The sequence below is a fragment of the Cyanistes caeruleus genome, chromosome 30 (genome assembly GCF_971803275.1).
Source record: "Cyanistes caeruleus chromosome 30, bCyaCae1.hap1.1, whole genome shotgun sequence".
In the NCBI taxonomy this organism is placed as follows: Eukaryota; Metazoa; Chordata; class Aves; order Passeriformes; family Paridae; genus Cyanistes; species Cyanistes caeruleus.
This window is the reverse complement of record NC_141730.1, coordinates 2,845,486-2,863,463: the sequence shown is the minus strand read 5'-3', so window position 1 is coordinate 2,863,463 and position 17,978 is coordinate 2,845,486. Positions and strand designations below refer to the sequence as shown.

At 55.4% G+C, this 17,978-nt stretch overlaps 1 protein-coding gene across 4 annotated transcripts; it reads left to right on the top strand.

The window, feature by feature from the left end:
• Positions 1-900: 900 nt before the first annotated feature.
• On the top strand, positions 901-17,235 carry PSMD4 (proteasome 26S subunit ubiquitin receptor, non-ATPase 4). Of its 4 annotated transcripts, none has more exons than XM_086866433.1 (10): positions 901-1,015; positions 2,242-2,382; positions 4,236-4,350; positions 5,858-5,944; positions 7,346-7,414; positions 10,268-10,483; positions 12,121-12,229; positions 13,465-13,596; positions 15,136-15,203; positions 16,813-17,235. In XM_086866433.1, exons 1-10 carry the CDS (start codon positions 990-992, stop codon positions 17,005-17,007), a joined length of 1,158 nt encoding a protein of 385 aa, XP_086722559.1. In that variant the 5' UTR covers positions 901-989; the 3' UTR covers positions 17,008-17,235. The 4 variants fall into 4 exon arrangements, with proteins under 4 accessions (XP_086722559.1, XP_086722561.1, XP_086722562.1 ...); XM_086866434.1 differs by having other exon boundaries at positions 925-1,015; positions 2,188-2,382; XM_086866436.1 differs by lacking the exon at positions 2,242-2,382 and having other exon boundaries at positions 918-1,015.
• Positions 17,236-17,978: the final 743 nt, after the last annotated feature.

The following is a 17,978-nucleotide window of genomic DNA, read 5'->3' as shown; positions in this document are numbered from 1 at the left end:
GGGACATTGGGGACACTGGGGGGACATTGGGGACATCAGTGGGGACACTGGGGACAGGAGTGGGGACACTGGGACATTAATGGGACATTGGGGACATCACTGGGGACACTGGGGACAGGAGTGGGAACACTGGGGACATCATGGGGACATCACTGGGGACATTGGGGACACTGGGGGGACACTGGGGACAGGAGTGGGGACATTGGGACATTAATGGGGACATTGGGGACAGGATTGGGGACATTGGGGACATCACTGGGGACACTGGGGGGACATTGGGGACATCAGTGGGGACACTGGGGACAGCAATGGGGACATTGGGGACAGGATTGGGGACACTGGGACATTAATGGGACATTGGGACATCACTGGGGACATTGGGGACACTGGGGGGACATTGGGGACAGGAGTGGGGACATTGGGGACAGGAATGGGGACATTGGGACACCCATGGGGACATTGAGGACATCATTGGGGACATCAGGGGGACACTGGGGACAGCAATGGGGACATTGGGGACATTGGGACACCCATGGGGACACTGGGACATTAACGGGGACGTTACTGGGGACAGTGGGACAGCCCTGGGGACACCCCTGGGGACATTGCAGGCACTGGGGACAGTGAGGACATCACTGGGGACATTAACAGGGACAGTGAGGACATCACTGGGGACATTAACAGGGACTCTGGGGACATCACTGGGGACATTGGGGGGACTGGCGACACCCATGAGGACACGGGGACACTCCTGAGCTGGCCCTGGGGGAGACGGGGACAGTCCTGGCCCTTTGGGGACAGCGGTGACACCCGCGTGTCCCCCCCCGGCCGCCATCGCGCCCCGCCCAGAACTACAGCTCCCGGCATGCTCTGCGCCGCGCCTCGCCTACACCGAGCGCGCTGATTGGCTGCGGCGTCTCGACCAATAGGCGGGCGCGTTGTTGGGCGGTTTTCGGTGGAGCGGGCCGGTGCTGAGGGAAGGAGCCAAGATGGTTCTGGAGAGCACCATGGTGTGGTGAGAGCGGCGGCCGCGGGCCCGGAACACCCCCGGCCGCTCCCCGGCATCCTCACGGCAACCCCCGGGCACCCCCGGGCACCCCCGGCCCGGCCCGGCCCGGCCCGGCCGCGGCTTTCCCTGAGTCATGGCGGGGGGGGCGGAGCGGGCCGGGCCTGAGGGGGCGCGGGGGGCTGAGGGGACATGAGGGGACAGAGAGGGGACAGAGAGGGGCTGAGGGGACAGAGAGGGGCTGAGGGGACAGAGAGGGGCTGAGGGGACATGAGGGGACAGAGAGGGGCTGAGGGGACAGAGAGGGGCTGAGGGGACATGAGGGGACAGAGAGGGGCTGAGGGGACAGAGAGGGGCTGAGGGGACATGAGGGGACAGAGAGGGGCTGAGGGGACAGAGAGGGGCTGAGGGGACAGACATTCTCAAAAAAAGGGGACTTTATGGGTACAAACCTCCCCCATTCCCAAAAAAGGGGATTTTATGGATCCAAACATCCCCATTTTCCAAGAAAAGGGGATCTTATGGATCTAACCTTTCCCCATTCCCCAAAAAAAGTGAGATTTCATGGAACCATTCCCAAAAAAAGGGGGGATTTTACAAAACCATTCCCAAAAAAGGGGAGATTTCATGAAACCATTCCCAAAAAAGGGGGGATTTTACAGAACCATTCCCAAAAAAGGGGGATTTTACAGAACCATTCCCAAAAAAGGGAGATTTCATGGAACCATTCCCCAAAAAAGGGGGGATTTTACAAAACCATTCCCAAAAAAAGTGAGATTTCATGGAACCATTCCCAAAAAAGGGGGGATTTTGTGGAACCATTCCCAAAAAAGGGGAGATTTCATGGAACCATTCCCAAAAAAGGGGGATTTCATGGAACCATTCCCAAAAAAGGGGAGATTTCATGGAACCATTCCCAAAAAAAGGGGATTTTACAAAACCATTCCCAAAAAAAGTGAGATTTCATGGAACCATTCCCAAAAAGGGGGGGATTTTACAGAACCATTCCCAAAAAAAGTGAGATTTCATGGAACCATTCCCAAAAAAGGGGGGATTTTACAGAACCATTCCCAAAAAAGGGGGGATTTTACGGAACCATTCCCATTAAAAGGCGATTTCATCGATCCAAACCCCCAATTCCCAAGCAGAACACCCCTCATTCCATCCCCGACCCCCCCCAGAGCGCGGAATTCCCCTCAGCATTCCCTGTTTTCCATCATTCCCGGGAATTGCAGCGTGGATAACAGCGAGTACATGCGGAACGGGGATTTCCTGCCCACGCGGCTGCAGGCGCAGCAGGACGCCGTCAACATCGTGTGCCACTCCAAAACACGCAGCAACCCCGAGAACAACGTGGGGCTCATCACCCTCGCCAAGTAGGGAGCAGCGGGAATCGAGGAGATGGGGGAAAAGTGGGAATGGGGCTGGGAAATCAGGGAAAGGAGGTGGGAATTCACCCTCGCCAAGTAGGGAGCAGCGGGAATCAAGGAGATGTGGGAAAGGGTGGGGAAAAGTGGGAATGGGTGGGGAAAAGTGGGAATGGGGCTGGGAAAAAGTGGGAATGGAGGTGGGGAAAAGTGGGAATGGGGGTGGGGAAAAGTGGGAATGGGTGGGGAAAACTGGGAATGGGTGGGGAAAAGTGGGAATGGGGGTGGGAAAACTGGGAATGGGGGTGGGAATTCACCCTCGCCAAGTAGGGAGCAGCGGGAATCAAGGAGATGTGGGAAAGGGTGGGGAAAAGTGGGAATGGGGGTGGGAAATCAGGGAAAGGAGGTGGGAATTCACCCTGGCCAAGTAGGGATCAATGGGAATCACGGAGATGGGGGAAAAACTGGGAATGGGGCTGGGAAAAAGTGGGAATGGGGGTGGGAAAACTGGGAATGGAGGTGGGAATTCACCCTCGCCAAGTAGGGAGCAGCGGGAATCACAGAGCCGCGGGAAAGGGTGGGGAAAAGTGGGAATGGGGGTGGGAAAAAATGGGAATGGGTGGGGAAAAGTGGGAATGGGTGGGAAAAAGTGGGAATGGAGGTGGGAATTCACCCTCGCCAAGTAGGGAGCAGCGGGAATCGTGGAGATGTGGGAAAAAGTGGGAATGGGTGGGGAAAAGTGGGAATGGGGCTGGGAAAAGTGGGAATGGGTGGGGAAAAGTGGGAATGGGTGGGAAAAAGTGGGAATGGGTGGGGAAAAGTGGGAATGGGTGGGGAAAACTGGGAATGGGTGGGGAAAAGTGGGAATGGAGGTGGGAAAAAGTGGGAATGGGGGTGGGAAATCAGGGAATGGAGGTGGGAATTCACCCTGGCCAAGTAGGGAGCAGCGGGAATCAAGGAGATGTGGGAAAGGGTGGGGAAAAGTGGGAATGGGGGTGGGAAAAGTGGGAATGGGGAGGTGGGAATTCACCCTCGCCAAGTAGGGAGCAGCGGGAATCGAGGAGATGGGGGAAAAAGTGGGAATGGGTGGGGAAAAGTGGGAATGGAGGTGGGAAAAGTGGGAATGGGTGGGGAAAAGTGGGAATGAGGAGGTGGGAATTTGGGAGGAAGGAAGTGGGAAATCGGGGAGAAGGAGGTGGGAAAAACTGGGAGTGAGGAGGTGGGAAATTGGGGAAAGGAGCTGGGAATGAGGAGTTGGGAATTTGGGGAGAAGGAGGTGGGAAAAACTGGGAGTGGGGGTGGGAAAAACTGGGAATGAGGAGGTGGGAATTCAGGAAGAAGGAGGTGGGAAAAACTGGGAATGGGGGTAGGAAAAAGTGGGAATGGAGATGGGAAAAAGTGGGAGTGAGGAGGTGGGAAAAAGTGGGAATGGGGAGTTGGGAATTTGGGGAGAATGAGGTGGGAAAAAGTGGGAATGGAGGTGGGAAAAAGTGGGAGTGAGAAGGTGGGAATTCAGGGAATGGAAGTGGGAAAAACTGGGAATGAGGAGGGGGGAATTCAGGGAGAAGAAGGTGGGAAATCAGGGAATGGAGATGGGAAATCGGAGAATGGAACTCAATCCCAGGGGTGGAATTCCTCCCAAATTCCTCAGGAATTGCTCCCAGGATGGGAATTCCCCCTCAGACTCCCAAAGAACCCCCCAGGAATTTCTCCCTAATCCCAGGGGTGGAATTCCCTCCCAAATTCTCCAGGATTTGCTCCCAGGATGGGAATTCCCCCTCAGATTCCCAAAGAACCCCCCAGGAATGACCCCGGGGCCGGGAACGGCTCCGGAATCCCGGGAATTTCCTCTTTCCGGGCAGTAACTGCGAGGTGCTGACCACGCTGACGCCGGACACCGGGCGCATCCTGTCCAAGCTGCACTCGGTGCAGCCCAAGGGGAAAATCACCTTCGGCACCGGGATCCGCGTGGCACACGTGAGTTCCCGGCAATTCCGCCCTTCCTTCCCGGGAATTCCCGGGAATTCCTGCCCTTCCTTCCCGGGAATTCCCGCCCTTCCTTCCCGGGAATTCCCAGGAATTCCCGCCCTTCCTTCCCAGGAATTCCCGCCCTTCCTTCCCGGGAATTCCCGCCCTTCCTTCCCGGGAATTCCCAGGAATTCCCGCCCTTCCTTCCCGGGAATTCCCGGGAATTCCCGCCCTTCCTTCCCGGGAATTCCCACCCGCCATTCCCGGGAATTCCCGCCCTTCCTTCCCAGGAATTCCCGCCCTTCCTTCCCGGGAATTCCCGCCCTTCCTTCCCGGCAATTCCCGCCCTTCCTTCCCGGGAATTCCCGGGAATTCCCGCCCTTCCTTCCCGGGAATTCCCGCCATTCCCAGGAATTCCTGCCCTTCCTTCCCGGGATTCCCGCCCTTCCTTCCCGGGAATTCCCGCCCTTCCTTCCCGGGAATTCCCGCCCTTCCTTCCCGGGAATTCCCGCCCTTCCTTCCCGGGAATTCCCACCTTTCCTTCTCAGGAATTCCCGCCCTTCTTTCCCGGGAATTCCCGGGAATTCCCGCCCTTCCTTCTCAGGAATTCCCGCCCTTCCTTCTCGGGAATTCCCGGGAATTCCCGCCCTTCCTTCCCGGGAATTCCCGCCCTTCCTTCCCGGGAATTCCCGGGAATTCCCACCCTTCCTTCCCGGGAATTCCCGCCATTCCTTCCCGGGAATTCCTGCCCTTCCCGAGAATTCCTGCCATTCCTTCCCGGGAATTCCCGCCCTTCCTTCCCGGGAATTCCCGCCCTTCCTTCCCGGGAATTCCCGCCATTCCCAGGAATTCCCGCCCTTCCCGAGCTTTTCCCAGATCGGCTTTGCCGGGGGGGTTTTTTTTGGGGGGTGGGAAGGGTGGGGGAGGTTTGGAAGGTCGGTGTGGATGTGGGGGATTGCAGCTGGAATTTGTGGGAATCACGGATAAATCCCAGGAAATTCCGTTGAAATGGTGCCTAAATCCATGGAATTCTAACTGGAATCCTGCAGAAATCCATGGAAATCCATGGAAATCCAACTGGAATCCATGGGAATCCCACGTAAATCCCGGGAATTTCAGATAAATCCCAGGAATTCCAACAGAAATCCATGGGAATTTCAGATAAATCCCAGGAATTCCAACTGAAATCCTGCATAAATCCATGGAAATCCATGGAATTCCAACTGAAATCCATGGGAATTTCAGATAAATCCATGGAATTCCAACTGAAATCCATGGGAATTTCAGATAAATCCCAGGAATTCCAACAGGAATCCATGGGAATTTCAGATAAATCCATGGAAATTCCCCAGAAATCCAGGCCAAATCCACCAGAAATCCATGGGAATGTCGGATAAATCCATGGAAATTCCCCAGAACCCCCCTCAGTGCCCCCACGGAGCCGATCCCGGGATCTGGGGGGGGTTTCCCGCCCGGAATTCCCGGGAAAAGCCCTGAATGCTGGGATTTGGTGCAGCTGGCGCTGAAGCACCGGCAGGGCAAGAACCACAAGATGAGAATCATCGCCTTCGTCGGCAGCCCCGTCCTCGACAGCGACAAGGACGTGAGCGGGAAAACAACGGCGGGAAAACGGCGGGAAAAGGGCGGGAAAACGGCGGGAAAAGGGCGGGAAAACGGCGGGAAAAGGGCGGGCAAACGGCGGGAAAAGGGCGGGAAAACGGCGGGAAAAGGGCGGGATAACGGCGGGAAAACGGCGGGAAAACCGGGAAAACGGCGGGATCAAGGGAAAACGGCGGGATCAGGGGAAAACAGCGGGATAACAGCGGGAAAACAGCGGGAAATGAGCGGGAAAACGGCGGGAAAACAGTGGGAAAACAGCGGGATCAGGGGAAAACGGCGGGAAAACAGCGGGATCAGGGGACTGGGATAACGGGATCGGGTCCGGGATAATGGGATCAGGACTGGGATAATGGGATCGGGTCTGGGATAATGGGATCAGGGGACTGGGATAACGGGACCGGGTCCGGGATAATGGGATCAGGACTGGGATAACGGGATCGGGTTCAGGATAATGGGATCAGGTCTGGGATTGGCTCTGGGGAATGTGGGATCGGCTCTGGGATCTGCCCCAGGACTGGCTGGGTCACAGGTGGGGATCCCTGGGGTGGATCCCTGGGGTGGATCCCTGGGATGGATCCCTGGGGTGGATCCCTGGGATGGATCCCTGGGATGGATCCCTGGGATGGATCCCAGAGCCGATCCCTGGGGTGGATCCCTGGGGTGGATCCCTGGGGTGGATCCCTGGGATGGATCCCAGAGCCGATCCCTGGGATGGATCCCTGGGGTGGATCCCTGGGCCGGATCCCTGGGGTGGATCCCTGGGCCGGATCCCTGAGATGGATCCCTGGGCCAGATCCCTGGGATGGATCCCTGGGGTGGATCCCTGGGCCGGATCCCTGGGATGGATCCCTGGGATGGATCCCTGGGGTGGATCCCTGGGATGGATCCCTGGGGTGGATCCCTGGGCCGGATCCCTGGGCCGGATCCCTGGGGTGGATCCCTGGGGTGGATCCCTGGGGTGGATCCCTGGGATGGATCCCTGGGATGGATCCCTGGGGTGGATCCCTGGGCCGGATCCCAGAGCCGATCCCTGGGCCGGATCCCTCGGAGCTGAGGCAGCAGATTCAGGATCAAATCCTGACCTGCTGATCCCAGGGAATTCCCGAATTCCTGCGGGATCCCAGGGCATTCCCGGATTCCTGCGGGATCCCAGGGCATTCCCGAATTCCTGCGGGATCCCCGGGAATTCCCGGATTCCTGCGGGATCCCCGGGAATTCCCGGATTCCTGCGGGATCCCCGGGAATTCCCGGATTCCTGCGGGATCCCCGGGAATTCCCGGATTCCTGCGGGATCCCCGGGAATTCCCGAATTCCTGCGGGATCCCCGGGAATTCCCGGATTCCTGCGGGATCCCGCTGATCCCCGGGAATTCCCGCTTTTCCAGCTGGTGAAGTTGGCCAAGCGCCTGAAGAAGGAGAAGGTCAACGTGGACATCATCAACTTTGGGGAGGAGGTGAGAATCCCGGGAATTCCCACATTCCAGGGGGGAATTCCGGGCCTGGAAAATCCCGGGCAGATTTTTGGGATTGGGGTTGGGCCTGGGTGGTTTTGGGGCTTTTTTCCGAGGTGGAAAATCCCAATTCCCAACCTCTCCCTGCATCCCGAACCTTTCCTGCCCTCCATTCCCTGCTGGGAATTCCCTGAGCCGCTCCCAGTTGGATTTGCTGTTCCCAGATCCCTTTCCCAACGCTGCAATTCCCAAAAATCCCAAACCCCTTTCCCAAACCTCTCCGTGATGCTGCCTCGGCCTCTCCCAACATTCCCAAATCCCGGTTTTCCCTCTCCCAAGATTCCCAAATCCCGATTTTCCCTCTCCCAACATTCCCAAACCCCGATTTTCCCTCTCCCAACATTCCCAAATCCCGTTTTTTCCTCTTCTCCATTCCCAAATCCCATTTCTCCTTTTCCCAACATTCTCAAATCCCATTTTTTTTCACTCCCAACATTCCCAAATCCCGGGTTTCCCTCTCCCAACATTCCCAAATCCCGTTTTTCCAGGAAGCCAACACGGAGAAGCTGACGGCGTTCATCCCCTCACCTCTCCTCCATTCCCAAATCCCGTTTTTTCCTCTCCCAGCATTCCCAAATCCCGTTTTTCCTTCTCCCAGCATTCCCAAATCCTGGTTTTCCCTCTCCCAGCATTCCCAAATCCCGTTTTTCCCTCTCCCAACATTCCCAAATCCTGTTTTTCCCTCTCCCAACATTCCCAAATCCCGTTTTTCCCTCTCCCAACATTCCCAAATCCCGTTTTTCCTTCTCCCAACATTCCCAAATCTCAGGTTTCCATCTCCCCAGCATTCCCAAATCCCGTTTTTCCAGGAAGCCAACACGGAGAAGCTGACGGCGTTCATCCCCTCACCTCTCCTCCATTCCCAAATCCCGATTTTCCCTCTCCCAGCATTCCCAAATCCCATTTTTTCCTCTTCCCCATTCCCAAATCCCATTTCTCCTTTTCCCAACATTCTCAAATCCCATTATTCCTCTCCTGCATTCCCAAATCCTGTTTCTTCCTCTCCCAACATTCCCAAATCCCATTTTTTTTCACTCCCAACATTCCCAAATCCCGTTTTTCCAGGAAGCCAACACGGAGAAGCTGACGGCGTTCATCCCCTCACCTCTCTTCCATTCCCAAATCCCGGTTTTCCCTCTCCCAGCATTCCCAAATCCCATTTTTCCTCTCCTCCATTCCCAAATCCCGTTTTTCCCGCTCCCAACATTCCCAAATCCCGTTTTTCCCTCTCCCAACATTCCCAAATCCCATTTTTCCCTCTCCCAACATTCCCAAATCTCAGGTTTCCCTATCCCAACATTCCCAAATCCCTTTTTTTCCTCTCCCAACATTCCCAAATCCCGTTTTTCTGTCTCCCAACATTCCCAAATCCCATTTTTCCCTCTCCCAACATTCCCAAATCCCATTTTTTTTCACTCCCAACATTCCCAAATCCCGGGTTTCCCTCTCCCAACATTCCCAAATCCCGTTTTGCCCTGTCCCAACATTCCCAAATCCCGTTTTTCCAGGAAGCCAACACGGAGAAGCTGACGGCGTTCATCCCCTCACCTCTCCTCCATTCCCAAATCCCGTTTTTCCATGTCCCAACATTCCCAAATCCCATTTTTCCCTCTCCCAGCATTCCCAAATCCCATTTTTCCTCTCCTCCATTCCCAAATCCCGTTTTTTCCTCTCCCAACATTCCCAAATCCTGTTTTTCCAGGAAGCCAACACGGAGAAGCTGACGGCGTTCATCACGGCTCTCCCAGCATTCCCAAATCCCGTTTTTCCTTCTCCCAACATTCCCAAATCCCATTTTTCCCTCTCCCAACATTCCCAAATCTCAGGTTTCCCTCTCCCAACATTCCCAAATCCTTTTTCCTCTCCCAACATTCCCAAATCCCGTTTTTCCAGGAAGCCAACACGGAGAAGCTGACGGCGTTCATCCCCTCACCTCTCCTCCATTCCCAAATCCCGTTTTTCCTTCTCCCAGCATTCTCAAATCCCGTTTTTCCCTCTCCCAACATTCCCAAATCCCGGTTTTTCCTCTCCCAACATTCCCAAATCCCGTTTTTTCCAGGAAGCCAACACGGAGAAGCTGACGGCGTTCATCACGGCTCTCCCAGCATTCCCAAATCCTGTTTATTCCTCCCCCAGCATTCCCAAATCCCGTTTTTCCCTCTCCCAACATTCCCAAATCCCGTTTTTCCCTCTCCCAACATTCCCAAATCCCGTTTTTTCCTCTCCCAACATTCCCAAATCCCATTTCTCTTTTTCCCAACATTCTCAAATCCCATTATTCCTCTCCTGCATTCCCAAATCCTGTTTCTTCCTCTCCCAACATTCCCAAATCCCGTTTTTCCAGGAAGCCAACACGGAGAAGCTGACGGCGTTCATCCCCTCACCTCTCCTCCATTCCCAAATCCCGTTTTTCCCTCCCCCAACATTCCCAAATCCCGTTTTTCCTTTTCCCAACATTCCCAAATCCCGTTTTTCCCGCCCCCAACATTCCCAAATCCCGTTTTTCCCGCCCCCAACATTCTCAAATCCCGTTTTTCCGTCTCCCAACATTCCCAAATCCCGTTTTTCCAGGAAGCCAACACGGAGAAGCTGACGGCGTTCATCACGGCTCTCCCAACATTCCCAAATCCCGTTTTTCCTTCTCCCAGCATTCCCAAATCCCGTTTTTCCTTCTCCCAACATTCCCAAACCCCGGTTTTCCCTCTCCTCCATTCCCAAATCCCATTTTTTTTCACTCCCAACATTCCCAAATCCCGTTTTTTCCTCTCCCAACACTCCCAAATCCCGTTTTTCCAGGAAGCCAACACGGAGAAGCTGACGGCGTTCATCACGGCTCTCAACGGCAAGGACGGCAGCGGCTCCCACCTGGTGACGGTGCCGCCGGGGCCCAGCCTGGCCGACGCCCTCATCAGCTCCCCGGTGCTGGCCGGCGAGGGCGGCGCCGTGCTCGGCCTCGGAGCCTCCGACTTCGAGTTCGGCGTCGATCCCAGCGCCGATCCCGAGCTCGCGCTGGTACGGGGCCCGGGATTGCCGGGGATCGGCCGGGGATCGGGAATTGGACCCTGAGGAAATCCCAGATTTGGTTCCTCCATCACCCCTCGTTCCCAAGGATTGGGAATTTCAGTTGGGAATTGGAGGAAATCCCAGATTTGGTTCCTCAGTCACTGACCCCTCCTTCCCCAGGGATTGGGAATTTCAGTTGGGAATTGGACTCAGGAATTGTGGTTGGGAATTGGAGGAAATCCCAGATTTGGTTCCTTCATCACTGACCCCGCGTTCCCCAGGGATTGGGAATTTCAGTTGGGAATTGGAGGAAATCCCAGATTTGGTTCCTCTGTCACTGATCCCTCGTTCCCAAGGATTGGGAATTGCAGTTGGGAATTGGACCCTGAGGAAATCCCAGATTTGGTTCCTCCATCACCCCTCGTTCCCAAGGATTGGGAATTTCAGTTGGGAATTGGAGGAAATCCCAGATTTTGTTCCTCAGTCACTGACCCCGCGTTCCCCAGGGATCGGGAATTTCAGTTGGGAATTGGAGGAAATCCCAGATTTGGTTCCTCCATCACCCCTCGTTCCCCAGGGATCGAGAATTTCAGTTGGGAATTGCAGTTGGGAATTCAGACTCAGACTCAGAGGAAATCCCAGATTTGGTTCCTTCATCACTGACCCCTCGTTCCCAGGGATTGGGAATTTCAGTTGGGAATTGGACCCTGAGGAAATCCCAGATTTGGTTCCTCTGTCACTGACTCCTCATTCCCAGGGATTGGGAATTTCAGTTGGGAATTGGAGCTTGGGAATTGGAGGAAATCCCAGATTTGGTTCCTCCGTCACCCCTCATTCCCCAGGGATCGGGAATTTCAGTTGGGAATTGGAGGAAATCCCAGATTTGGTTCCTCCATCACCCCTCATTCCCAAGGATTGGGAATTTCAGCTGGGAATTGGACCCTGAGGAAATCCCAGATTTGGTTCCTCCATCACCCCTCGTTCCCAAGGATTGGGAATTTCAGTTGGGAATTGTGGTTGGGAATTGGAGGAAATCCCAGATTTGGTTCCTCCATCACCCACCCCTCGTTCCCCGGGGATCGAGAATTTCAGTTGGGAATTCAGACTTGGACTCAGAGGAAGTCCCAGATTTGGTTCCTCCATCACCCCTCGTTCCCAAGGATTGGGAATTTCAGTTGGGAATTGGACCCTGAGGAAATCCCAGATTTGGTTCCTCAGTCACTGACCCCGCCTTCCCCAGGGATTGGGAATTTCAGTTGGGAATTGCAGTTGGGAATTGGACCCTGAGGAAATCCCAGATTTGGTTCCTTCATCACTGTTCCAGCGTTCCTCAGGGATTGGGAATTTCAGTTGGGAATTTCAGTTGGGAATTTCAGTTGGGAATTTCAGTTGGGAATTTCAGTTGGGAATTGGACCCTGAGGAAATCCCCGATTTGGTTCCTTCATCACTGTCCCAGCGTTCCTCAGGGATTGGGAATTTCAGTTGGGAATTTCAGTTGGGAATTGGACCCTGAGGAAATCCCCGATTTGGTTCCTCCATCGCCGACCCCTCATTCCCTGGGATCGGGGGGTTCCCAGCGTGGGGATCCCGTCGATCCCAAGCCCCTCCTGGGAGCTGATTCCCGGCTTTTCCCGGGGTTTTCCAGGCGCTGCGGGTGTCCATGGAGGAGCAGCGGCAGCGGCAGGAGGAGGAGGCGCGCAGGGCGGCCGCGGCCTCGGCGGCCGAGGCCGGGATCGGAGCCACCGGAGGGGACGGTGAGGGGACGGCGGGGGTGGGAACGGCGGGGGTGGGAATGGTGGGATTTATTGGATTGGGAATGCTGGGGGTGGGAACGGGGGGATTTATTGGATTGGGAATGGGATTGAGGGGATTGGGAATGGTGGGGGTGGGAATGGGGGGGGTGGGAATGGTGGGATTTATTGGATTGGGAATGCTGGGGTTGAGAATGGTGGGGTTGGGAATGGTGGGATTTATTGGATTGGGAACGGCGGGGGTGGGAAGTGCGGGGTTGGGAATGGTGGGGGTGGGAATGGTGGTGTTGGGAATGGTGGGGGTGGGAATGGTGGGGGTGGGAATGGTGGGATTTATTGGATTGGGAATGGTGGGGTTGGGAATGGTGGGGTTGGGAATGGTGGGGGTGGGAATGGTGGTGTTGGGAATGGTGGGATTTATTGGATTGGGAATGGTGGGGTTGGGAATGGTGGGGGTGGGAATGGCGGGGTTGGGAACAGCGGGGGTGGGAATGGTGGGATTTATTGGATTGGGAATGGGATTGAGGGGATTGGGAATGGGATGGGAACGAGGAGAACTGAAAACCAGGATGGGCTTGGAGAGAAATCCTTCCCTGGGAGGGTGGGGCTGCCCATTCCCCAAATCCCATTCCCCAAATCCCATTCCCATTCCCCAAATCCCATTCCCATTCCCCGGATCCCATTCCCCGGATCCCATTCCCCGGATCCCATTCCCCATTCCCATTCCCCATTCCCATTCCCCATTCCCCATTCCCCATTCCCATTCCCCGGATCCCATTCCCCATTCCCATTCCCCGGATCCCATTTCCTGGATCCCATTCCGGTTCCTGTCCCCAGGCAGAGTCGGACGAGGCTCTGCTCAAGATGACCATGGGGCCGCCGGAGTTTGGCCACATTCCCATTCCCTGGATCCCATTCCCCATTCCCATTCCCTGGATCCCATTCCCCGGATCCCATTCCCCATTCCCATTCCCTGGATCCCATTCCCCGTGTCCCATTCCTGTCCCCGGGCAGAGTCGGACGAGGCTCTGCTCAAGATGACCATGGGGCCGCCGGAGTTTGGCCGCATTCCCATTCCCTGGATCCCATTCCCCATTCCCATTCCCCATTCCCATTCCCCATTCCCATTCCCCATTCCCATTCCCCGGATCCCATTCCCCATTCCCATTCCCCATTCCCATTCCCCATTCCCATTCCCCGGGTCCCATTCCCCGTGTCCCATTCCTGTCCCCGGGCAGAGTCGGACGAGGCTCTGCTCAAGATGACCATGGGGCCGCCGGAGTTTGGCCGCGCGGGGCTGCCGGACCTGAGCTCCATGAGCGAGGAGGAGCAGATCGCCTACGCCATGCAGATGTCCCTGCAGGGCGCCGGTGCGTGCCGGGAAAACTGCGGGAAAACCGTGGGAAAACCGCGGGAAAACCGTGGGGAAACGGCAGGAAAAACGCGGGGAAAACTGCGGGAAAACCGTGGGGAAACGGCGGGAAAAACGCGGGGAAAACCAGGGGAAAACTGCAGGAAAACCGTGGGGAAACCACGGGAAAAATGCGGGAAAAACCAGGGGAAAACGTGGGGAAAACCAGGGGAAAACCAGGGGAAAACCGCGGGAAAACTGCGGGAAAACCGCGGGAAAAACCAGGGGAAAACCAGGGGAAAACTGCGGGAAAACTGTGGGAAAAATCATGGGGAAAACCACGGGAAAACCTCTGAGAAAACCCTGGGAAAACTGTGGGAAAACCACGGGAAAAATGCGGGAAAACCCTTGGAAAATCATGGGGAAAACCATAGGAAAACCCCCGGGAAAACTGCGGGAAAACAGCGGGGAAAATTGCGGGAAAACTGTGGGAAAATTGTGGGGAAAACTGCGGGGAAACTGTGGGGAAATCGTGGGGAAAACCTCTGGGAAAACCTCTGGGAAAACCACGGGAAAACCACGGGAAAAACGCAGGAAAACCCTTGGAAAAATGTGGGAAAAATCATGGGGAAAACCACGGGAAAACCCCCAGGAAAACAGCGGGGAAAATTGCAGGAAAACTGTGGGAAAATCGTGGGGAAAACCTCTGGGAAAAAACTGCGGGAAAACCACGGGAAAACCACAGGGAAAACACGGGAAAACCCTTGGAAAACCGTGGGAAAAATCATGGGGAAAACCACGGGAAAACCCCCGGAAAAACTGCAGGAAAACAGCGGGGAAAATTGCGGGAAAACTGTGGGAAAATCGTGGGGAAAACCTCTGGGAAAACCACAGGAAAACCACAGGAAAAATGCGGGAAAACCCTTGGAAAACCGTGGGAAAAATCGTGGGGAAAACCACGGGAAAACCTCTGAGAAAACCCTGGGAAAACCGTGGGAAAACCACGGGAAAACCACAGGAAAAACGTGGGAAAACCCTGGGAAAACCCTGGAAAAAAACGCGGGAAAACCGTGGGAAAATCATGGGAAACCCCTGGGAAAAAACTGCGGGAAAACCGTGGGAAAATCATGGAGAAAACCACGGGAAAACCCCTGGGAAAACCTCGGGAAAATTGTGGGAAAACCTCTGGGAAAAAACTGTGGGAAAATCACAGGAAAACCTGTGGGAAAACCCCGTGAAAACTGCGGGGAAAACAGTGGGAAAGCCACAGGAAAACCCCGGGAAAACTGCGGGGAAAACAGTGGGAAAGCCACAGGAAAACCCCGGGAAAACTGCGGGGAAAACAGTGGGAAAACCACAGGAAAACCCCGGGAAAACTCTGGGAAAAAGCTGTGGGAAAACCCCTGGGAAAACCGTGAGGAAACCCCGGGAAAACCACGGGAAAACTGCGGAAAAACTCTGGGAAAGCCCCGGGAAAGCCTCGGGAAAGCCTCGGGAAAGCCTCTGGAACGGCTGCCCGGCTGCTCCCGGGGTTTTCCATGGATTTCTGGGATTGCAGAGTTTGCCCAGGCTGAGGCGGCCGAGGTGGACAGCGGAGCCGCCATGGACACGTCCGAGCCCGCCAAGGTCAGGGAATTCCCGCGATTCCCGGATCATTCCGGCACCTCCCGACATTCCCGACATTCCCATCCCGACATTCCCATCCCGACATTCCCATCCCATTCCCATCCCATTCCCATCATTCCCATCCCATTCCCATCCCATTCCCATCATTCCCATCCCATTCCCATCCCATTCCCATCATTCCCATCCCATTCCCATCCCATTCCCAACATTCCCATCCCATTCCCATCATTCCCATCCCATTCCCATCCCGTCATTCCCATCCCATTCCCATCATTCCCATCCTGTCATTCCCATCCCATTCCCATCCTGTCATTCCCACCATTCCCATCCCATCATTCCCATCATTCCCATCCCATTCCCATCCCATTCCCATCCCATTCCCATTCCCATTCCCATCATTCCCATCCCATTCCCATCCCATTCCCATCCCATTCCCATCCCATTCCCATCATTCCCATCCCATTCCCATCCCATTCCCATCCCATTCCCATCATTCCCATCATTCCCACCCCATTCCCATTCCCGGGACGGGATCGAGCTCCTCCTCCAGCCCCTTCCATCCCAAACCCCTCCTGGATTCCCTGTTGTGGCTCCCGTGGGATTTTTGGGATCCCAAATCCCCCGGGAACGATCCCAAATGTCTCTGGAACGATCCCAAATCCCCGGGAATGACCCCAAATCCCCGGGAACCACCCCAAATCCCCCAGGAACGACCCAGAATCGCCAGGAATGATCTGGAATCCCTGGGAATGATCCCAAATTCCCTGGGAACGACCCCAAATCCCTGGGAATGATCCCGAATCCCTGGGAACGATCCCAATTCCCTGGGAACGATCCCAATTCCCTGGGAATGATCTGGAATCCCTGGGAATGATCCCAAATCCCCAGGAATGATCCCAAATTCCCTGGGAATGATCCCAAATCCCTGGGAATGACCCCAAATCCCTGGGAACGATCCCAAATTCCCTGGGAATGATCCCAGATCCCCAGGAATGACCCCAAATCCCTGGGAACGACCCCAAATCCCCTGGGATGACCCCAAATCCCCCAGGAACGATCCCAAATTCCTTGGGAACGACCCCGAATCCCAAGGAACGATCCCAGATCCCCAGGAATGACCCCAAATCCCTGGGAACGACCCCGGATCCCCTGGGAACGATCCCAAATCCCTGGGAATGATCCCAAATCCCCTGGGAACGACCCCGAATCCCCGGGAACGATCCCGAATTTCCCAGGAATGATCCAGAATTCCCTGGATTTTCCTGTGGGTCCAGATGATCCCAAATCCCCCGGGAACGACCCCAAATCCCTCGAGAACGATCCCAAATCCCCGGGAATGATCCCAAATCCCCTGGGAACGATCCCAAATCCCCTGGGAACGATCCCAAGTCCCTGGGAACGACCCCGAATCCCCGGGAATGATCACGAATTTCCCCTGGGAATGACCCCAAACCCCCTGGGAACGATCCAGAATTCCCTGGATTTTCCTGTGGGTCCAGATGATCCCAAATCCCCCGGGAGCGACCCCAAATCCCTCGAGAACGATCCCAATTCCCCTGGGATGATCCCGAATTCCCGGAATTCCCCGCGATTCCCGCTTTTCCCGCAGGAGGAGGACGACTACGACGTGATGCAGGACCCGGAATTCCTGCAGAGCGTCCTGGAAAACCTTCCCGGCGTGGATCCCAACAACGAGGCCATCCGCAACGCCATGGGATCCCTGGCCTCCCAGGCCACCCGGGAAAACCGGGAAAACAACCGGGAAAACAACCGGGAAAACCGGAAGGAGGAGGAGAAGAAATGAAATCCCCGGGAAAAAAAAAAACAGAATTAAAAGGAATTTATTTCCCTTGGGAATTGCGGATATTAAAGGATTAAAAGGAGTTTTTTTGGGGTTGGGAGGAGTCGTTTGGGAAGGGGAGGGATTTTTTTTGGGAATGACGAGCGGGAATTGCGCGAGGAATTTCTTGGGAATTGCGGGAATTGCGCGAGGAATTTCTTGGGAATTGCGGGAATAAATGGATTAAAAGGAGTTTTTTTTGGGGAGTTGAAGGAGTTTCTCAGGAATGGCGAGAAGAACTGAAAGGAATTGCTGGGAATGGCGGGGATTTGTTGGGAATTGCGGAATTTCTTAGGAATGGTGGGAATAACGCAAGGAATTTCGTGGGAATAAAAGGATTAAAAGGAATTTTTGGCGGGAATTGAAAGAGTTTCTTGGGAGCGGTCGGGATAATTGAAGGGAATTCCTGGGAATGGCGGGGAATTCTTGGGAATAACCCACGGAATTCCTTGGGAATTGTGGGAAGAGAAGGAATTTCCGGCCCGGCCTCAGCGGGAGCGGAATTTCCGCAGCAGCTCCCGGCATCCCCCGCGCGCTGTTTGCCGGGGCGGGGCTTGAGCGTTGATGGACAACAAAACCAACCAATCAGCAAAGGGGAGGAGCAGATGCAGGCCAATAGGGGGAGGAGGAAGGCGGGGTTATATATGAGTGGCAGCTATGCGGACCAATGAGCGACGAGGATTGGCTTGGCGGGCTTTTGGGCACTCCAGCCAATCGGAGAGCGAGGAGACAGAGACGGGTTTGAGTGACAGCGCAATCCACCAATGGCATCGCGCAACAGGCGGGGGTGGGCGGGACATCCCCTCAGCTCTGTTTGTGAGCGACAGCGCTGGCAGGGAATGGCAGGAGGGGCTTGAAGCGTTCCCGGCCCGGGCTGGGCGGGTTCAAGCGCTGAGGGACAAATCCCGCGCCCTGTAAGAGCCCCCGGCTGGGAG

What these genes read in the sequence shown, in the direction of transcription:
- PSMD4 (XM_086866433.1), top strand. Translation starts at nt 990, where the DNA reads ATGGTTCTGGAGAGCACCATGGTGTG. An exon ending in CTGGAGAGCACCATGGTGTG is followed by an intron (nt 1,016 to 2,241) that starts GTGAGAGCGGCG and finishes CGGGAATTGCAG; the next exon opens with CGTGGATAACAGCGAGTACA. An exon ending in GGGCTCATCACCCTCGCCAA is followed by an intron (nt 2,383 to 4,235) that starts GTAGGGAGCAGC and finishes CTTTCCGGGCAG; the next exon opens with TAACTGCGAGGTGCTGACCA.